At 36.7% G+C, this 7,500-nt stretch overlaps 2 protein-coding genes across 23 annotated transcripts in view; one reads left to right on the top strand and one right to left on the bottom strand.

The window, feature by feature from the left end:
- Positions 1-7,130, top strand: part of LOC113802285 (transmembrane protein 69) — a 7,970-nt gene extending 840 nt beyond the window's left edge. For all 3 annotated transcript variants that reach the window (XM_070135429.1, XM_070135430.1, XM_027352830.2), the window contains exons 2-4: positions 2,147-2,254; positions 5,919-6,013; positions 6,270-7,130. In XM_070135429.1, the coding sequence (XP_069991530.1) occupies positions 2,149-2,254; positions 5,919-6,013; positions 6,270-6,761 (693 nt within the window). In that variant the 5' untranslated portion in view covers positions 2,147-2,148 and the 3' untranslated portion in view covers positions 6,762-7,130. The remainder of the gene's footprint in view (positions 1-2,146; positions 2,255-5,918; positions 6,014-6,269) is intronic.
- A 105-nt stretch (positions 7,131-7,235) lies between these two features.
- Positions 7,236-7,500, bottom strand: part of kst (spectrin beta chain, non-erythrocytic 5 kst) — a 45,129-nt gene continuing 44,864 nt past the window's right edge. For all 20 annotated transcript variants that reach the window (XR_011399353.1, XR_011399352.1, XR_011399355.1 and 17 more), the window contains one exon: positions 7,236-7,500. This exon is cut by the window's right edge and continues 785 nt beyond it. The gene's annotated coding sequence lies outside the window, so the exon portion shown is untranslated.

Here is a 7,500-nt window from a genome sequence, read left to right as displayed (position 1 = left end):
GCTCTCAGGCGAAGTCACCTCAGTGCTCCTGAGTTTTAGCTCCATCTTGCCATGAATACCGAGGTGAAGACAATGTTTCTCAGGGGGTTTTGGGGAGCAGAGCCCCCCATCAACCTGCCCTTTGGGCAGTTTCGGGCATGCCCAGTCATGACAACTTAGATTTAAAGATTTTTTTTTAACTGGAATTGTGGACTTGGACTTATTTTGTGGTGAATGCATCCATACTTTTAAAAATTACCAAAGATTGTGTTCCATTGTGGGGGTTAGAGAATTAAATTTTTTTTAGAAAATATGTGCATCAAACCAAGAATGTGCACATGGGTAGGAAGACTGCACGAGGTTTCATGTGCAAACTTACCACTGGAACTATCATATCAATATTGTTGGCTTTGTTTGAAGTGGAAATAGTCATCGGACTCCTTCTCACCACACATGAATAAATCTTATGATATAGATATGATCTGTGAAGGCCCAATTCGCATGATAATAAGATTTACCACAGAAAGTTCAAATTGTCCACCTGCAGTTATGATACTAACCATCCAGTGGTCATTTTCCTATGTGACCAGTAACTGTCAGGAAATCTCAATTATTCTGAGTTGCCAAGAAGTTCCACTGAAGTTGAGTATAACTTGATGTTAAAGTTCATTTTAAGAAATTTTTCCAGAGACCAGCAGTTTTGTAAGATTTTGGAGTTTGGACATGGTAGAAGTCAAAGTACCTTTACTTTGGTATAAGCACTCCCTCTTGGCATCATCTGACCTAAGCCCAGTCTCATCACCTTTATTCATTGTAAAACATTAATTTTTTGTCTTTTTTCTTCTTTTTCTTGGTTTCCTTTTTGATAATTTTTGGCATTGTTATTGCTGAACCATTTTCAGAGAAAATGTACTGAAAAACACACCATGAAATATCACACAAATTGTTAGGGTCAAGAAAGGTGGCAGAGATAATGATGTTACCACGTTTGGTCAATGAGAGGGCACTGTGAGATGCTAGATATAGCTAGATGTATAATTATTTGTATAATTTACTTGTTATTGTTATGATCATCAGAAGTAAAACCAAAGTTCCCCTTTTTTATTTGCAGTAACAAAGAGTTCCCTACCATTAAGAGCCATCAGAATACTCCATGGAAAAAGTCAGGTTCATGTTTAGGTTCAATAGGCTAAATGGAAATGGAACTACCTTGTTACATGTTCTTTGGTAGAAGTTATATGGGTAATGGTATTTTTGAGGTAGGTAAAAATAGTATGAGAATTGTTGAAAAGAATTATTTCTTTCTTTCTTTTTTAATGAGCTGATTTTATGACCATTTGAATATTACAATAAAAAACATTGCATTTAGTGTAAATTTGGATTGTGTTGATTGAGGTTGAATGTAGGTTTTATGAATTTAGGATGATTTGGCTTCTATCTTGCCAAAGATATTTCCACCTATTTTTTCCCAACTTAATACCTTTCTAGTTTGCTATTTTTGTTATTATTGTAAACAACTTATAGAATATATTTGTTTTAAACATATTAAATTTTGCCATACTATTTACAAGGATAAACAAGTAAATTCACAAGCTTTGCAAGGGAAAACTAGTTTTTTTTTTCCAGGGAGTTAGGTAATTTCTCTGAATAGGACTGTATTGAAGAGACACCTTAGCTTCTGTGCTTTAGAAAAGCCACCAAATGTTGCCCTCAAACATATGGAACTTATATAGCAGTCATACTTATCTCAAAGTACTTGATGTATAAGATAGAAATAAATACTTTGTTTCATACATATTTGAATAATGTATGATGCATTTAATGTATTTGGGGAATGATGGTTAACTCATTGGTGTCGAATAATCACACTGTCCCTTGCCTTGAATTTTCAGGAAAAATAGTTTTTTGTAATGCTATTAAAACTGATGTTATTATGATTAATATAATATTAGCAATGCTAATTGCAATAAAGAATGAAAACAAACCTTATAAAAAATTTAGGAAAAGGGTAGACAGGTCAACTCTAGTCTACTAGTAAGTGATTAAGTATTTTTGGAACCATCTTTGTGTAAAGACAAGCAATAAAGATGTCTTCAATTAAATATATTCTACTCAAGTCTAACCTGCAAGTTATTGTATTTTAAACTCAAATCTTTTTCTTTTACAGAAATGATCCCTATACACTGTTTAGGGAGATGTCCCTTATGGAGACCAGTAATGAGGCTAAACATCCCAGAACTTTCTTCAAGACCCCATTTATGCAAAGGAGTGCGTGGTATGTACATCAGTGATGCCTAAATAAGAACTTTATATGTTATCCCTTTCTACAAAGTACTTCATTTTTATGCTTTATAAATGTCTGTTTTGGAGGTTCATAGTCTGTTATTCCTAAGCATAGTTTATTATGATAAGTAATTATAAGTTTGTATAGATATGAATGGTATGTAAGTTTTTTATGATGTAGTGCCACTGCTTTGTTTATGCTCATCATAGAGACACTATATATTAGAGTGAGTGTGCTGTTCCATTGTCTGTTTACAATTACTACTGGCAAGCCTCATGTGGGGGTCATCTTGGTGGTGTCTCAGTACATGACATGATAATTATTAAAATGTTATTTGCATTACTAATAACAGTATAAGATACAGGAAAATATTTCCTAAAATCGAGGATAAGGGTAAACGGATGAAATAGGTAGTATTAATAATTGACTCATTGGTAATTGTGAAAAAACAATCAATAAACTAAACTCACAGTGGGCATGGCATGTACTTGCATGCCATCTCCAGTGGCATTGGGTTAAAGAATGGTCCTCCGAAAGCACTAGTTCTGAAACTAAGAACCATGGCAAGTAGTGTATGTAGTAAACTAATTGGGTGTGGACCTGTTGATGGGTTTTACATTATCAGTGCCTCAAAGCTACTGTGTGACTGAAAGCAGACAGTAGCATCCTTCTATTGTATATGTAATGAAATATGGTGATTAGTATTTACAGACATTAGAGTAGATAGAGCACAAAGAGATATTTTTATCCTTATTTGCAAGGGGCTTGAGAGAGAACTGATTTGAGCCCAAGAGGAAGTTAGAATCACATAAGTAGGAAAAGAAGTTAAGAAGTTTGAGAAACACTACCAAAAATGAACAGCCATTTTATTTTTTATTTTTTTATTTTTTTATGATCCCTTACCTTAAGGAAGTTTTAGGTTTAAGTGTACTAATTAATAGTCCTTCCTGTATAAGTATGTATGCCAAGGGTGTTTAAAACTTTTGACCTACCGATTTTAGTGTGCAAAATTTTTTTTAGCGTTTTCATTGGTCCTCCTCTTCTTTCGCTTTCCTAAGATGTGAGAACAGTGTTGAAAAGATGAAAGGCTGTTGTTGTGTCAGTCATGAACGGCCTCTGGGAGCCATGGGCACAGTATTCCCTTGGTTAATTGGCTAGCCCTTACCCCTTATATGGACCCAGAGGGGTAGACCGTTTCTTTTACCCATTTTATTCAGGCTCACCATAGCCAATAATGAAGATTTTTTACCCTTAATATAGGCAATAAGGCTTGCCCCTTTATCAACTAGCCTATCTGAATACGATTTTAATGGTTTTCTGACCCCTGTTCCTCTTGACCATGGCTCAGACCACCAATACTAATACCCCCTCCTCAACATTTATTGACAGCTCTATCCACTCCAAACCACCCTCCTATGTGATTATTCAACCTTCAGAGTGCACCCATTCCTCTCTCCCAACATTTTCCTCTCCATCTCTTACTGCACAGTCTTCTTCAATGTCTAGCCCCTCTTCCCTTATTTCTACAGTTCATCTTTATTGTCCTCCCCCCATAGAACTACTCCACTCGATACCACCCCAACTTCCTCTTGCCTCCTTTCTACCACCTCTACCCTTACAAACCTTCTGAATACTCTCTTTATCCTAGCCAAGTAGGATCAGTTCTTTGTGATACCCCCAACAGCCCCCTATTCTGAAAATGCCCTTCTCTTTCAACAGTGCCTCTAAGAACAAGTAGGCAAAGTTACCTTTCATAGTCGCTCCGATGGTTCATGCCTTGTCACAGTTGCATCTAAATCCCAAGCTTGTGGACTATCTACCCTGACCCATTCCTATTGAACCAAACCCTTCTCTTAATATTTGTACTGGAACTGCTTCTATAACCCCAAATGCTTGTCCTATATACAACAAGAACTGGTCAAACTGTGAAAATGACCTACATACTTGCCTTGCTGAATATGATGCAGTGGCAGTACAGTGCTACACTATTCCTCCCAGAAGCCAGCATAAGGTCCATGTCAATACTATAATGATTAACTTTCTCATCACTGTCAGAAATGTTGGCATTTTGGCCACCCAGCCAAACACTTTCGCTCCACAGCTCTCTCTCCTCTATATGCCCAACTTGGTCGTGACCGTTCAAATTGCCCTGCTCAGTCACGTAACTATGGAATCTCCTATAATGTATTTTATAGGACAGGGGTTGGAAACCTTTTGAACATAGTGTGCCAGTTGATAATTAATGCTTTCTTATTCATAACCTTGCATGCCATTTTTTTTTTTTTTTTTTTAGCACTGGATACCCAGATGTATTTTCCTACACATGCCTAACACAAATGTAATATTTTTGTAGCATTTATTATTCTTTGTAACAAAAAATTGATGTTTTATCATTTTAGATTTATACTCACCATATTATCTTACTGTTTAACTTTTTCTTTGCTCCTCTGAATCACATTGCATGCCATAGACAAGCGCTCTGCGTGCCACGTGTGGCTGACCTCTGTTATAGGAGCTGCCCTGCCTATAAGCTCAAATATGAGGTAGCAGTCCTCAGATTCAAACTAGCCCTCACTCTATGTGAGGCCAGACAGGAAGCACAACGATGATTTTCTATCTCAACTTATTCCAAAACAGTGCTTTGTTCTGCTCCCTACCATTACTTGCCCTATTCCTGTCAAATTCCATTTCCAGTTTAGATCCAGATACTCCACTGTCTACCTGTCCTACATTTTCCTCCTCTTCTGCTCCTCAGGTATCTATCTCTTCTTCTCCTCCTCACAAGAGAACTTTGTTTCTCAGTCCTTTTCACCCAACTCCCCTCTAGAAACTCTTGAAGACATCCAAAACTTCCTTAAGATGACCCAAGGGAACACTCTGCTCCCTCCAATCCCTCTGTTCCTACTTCTTCTACATTTAAAGTATTTGCCAATATCCATCCTCCTCCTCAAGTTCCCTCCCAACATACCCCAATACCCCTATCCTCTCTACTGCTCTCACCTGAATGCTCACAGGACTCCCGTCTGTCAAAGTGTCCTTCTCAAGACCCCTCCCCTCCAAACATTCTTCCTGATACTTCACCACCTTTCCAAGTCCCTATTTCTCATCCCCTAGATTCTTCTCCTACTTCTCAAACAGCCACCTCTGTTTTCCTTGAACAATGTCCCTATTCCTTCCCCAGTCACAGATACACTGCAATTCACTCAATTGCACTATCCCCTTAACCCTTCCTATTTTACTAATCTCTACTCCCCTTCCCGGATTATTCTCCTACTTTTCCAAGAGCCATCTCTGTTTTCAATGAACATCATTCCTATTCCTTCCCCAGTGACCAATACATTGCATTTCACTCAATCACCCTACCCCTTAACCTTCCTATTTTTACTAATCTCTGCTCTACTTTTACTCCTTTCATTTCCCTTTTCACTACCATGGTATCCTATAACGCTCTCTAATCTTTGACATCTAATACATTTTACCCTAATCTGTAACTCCTCTTTACCCTTTTCAACACAATACTTTGCCATAGTGCTATATGACCTTTGATGTCAAGCACTTTTATTTGTTTCAAATATTAAATGGTTTATAGTCCGTATGTATATAAATAATTGTAATCACAGAAAACAAAAACTAAGTTTTATTCATTTCTTTGCAGTATTAGTGCCTAGGTTTCTTCAAACATCAGCAAACTGGAGGTTCAAAGAAGACAATAAAACAACTGCCTTGGCTGTGTTGGATAATGTCAAGCAGGTATAGCAGATGTGAATTTAGTTTTCTTAATTTGTGTGGATCTGCATATCAGCATTGTGTGTATTGCTTGATATAATGAATTTTGTTACACCACCATCATTGTATTTATTTGCATATCATATTTTTCTGCTATTTCTTTTCCAAAATTAGAATTCCAAGGAAGACAACAGACATATGGTTATTTTTATTTTGCTTTTTTCATTTTCTTTTTTTGGATACAGATAAAGTTATTTATATTGCCTCTTCTTTCCAACAGGTACGATATTCTCCAACCCCAGCACTGGTCCTTGGTTTTTCAGGTTTGATCCCCTTTGTGGCAGCTCCTCTTTACATAGCATCCTCAGGCGTTTTCATGCCCGAAGTGGCTGAGGCACAGTTGTTCTACGGGGCTTCCATCCTTTCCTTCCTCGGTGGTGTGCGGTGGGGACTGACCCTTCCAAAGGAGAGTGCACAGCCCCCAGATTGGTATAACTTAAGCTACAGTGTAACCCCATCACTCATAGCTGTGTCAGGACTCCTGATGCCACAGACCATTGGGACATTGACCATCATTGGTGGCCTGGGGTTTGCTGGGTACATGGACCTTGCCATGTGGGGTTACCCAACCTGGTTCAAAGGACTAAGGTTCTGCCTGACCTTTGTAGCGGTGCTTTCTCTTTGGTCAAGTTTGATGTTCAAATTTGTGCTGAATGAGGCTGAGACCAAGACTAAAGAAGAAGATAGTAAAGTAGATAGCAATGTTTCATAGATGATTATATAGGAAGTGCTTATTCGTAGCAAAAATAAATATATATATATATAAATATGTATATTTTGTACAGCTGGTATATTTCAATAGTCCTTGTATTATTTGGTATAAAGCAGACTAATTATCACTAAACTGATGCACTTATTTGTTCATATTTATTTTATATGATGATAAGTTTCAAGTTCTTTATAATTAAACAAAAAAGAAAAATGGCAACTCGTCCTACTCTCAGAAATGCCATTTAGCCACAGTCAATGTACTCAAGTATTACAGACAGACAGTGAACTAGTGCTTAGTAAAAGCTTTGTAAAAAAAAAAAAAAAAAAAATGTACTGCAGGTCTGGCAATAACAATTGTTACAGATTAGAATCCAGTTTTTTTTTCTTCACCATAATATTGCTTCATAACATACAAAACAACCATGCTTATCTCAGCTCCATTTCATCATTAAGAGGTATGTAAATAAAACAACAGTCTAAATCATATTTGTATTAGCAACATTACATTTTGCAACACATAATACCTTTTCCACATACATTCTTGCTTCACTCAACAATAATTTGATTTGAACAATATTTATATAATTATATACAGATAAAGAAAAAGAAAATGTTTGAAGACTTGGAAAGATTTGATATTAATCACTTTGACAGTAATAAAAGAGAAGCCATAACTATAATTAGCTGTTCTTATACCCTAAATCTGAATTAATAAACATACATTTCAGAGACTGAACAAC

This window comes from Penaeus vannamei, chromosome 20 (genome assembly GCF_042767895.1).
Source record: "Penaeus vannamei isolate JL-2024 chromosome 20, ASM4276789v1, whole genome shotgun sequence".
NCBI classification, from domain to species: Eukaryota; Metazoa; Arthropoda; class Malacostraca; order Decapoda; family Penaeidae; genus Penaeus; species Penaeus vannamei.
The sequence above is the reverse complement of the archived record's forward strand: the minus strand, read 5'-3'. Positions and strand labels throughout refer to the sequence as shown.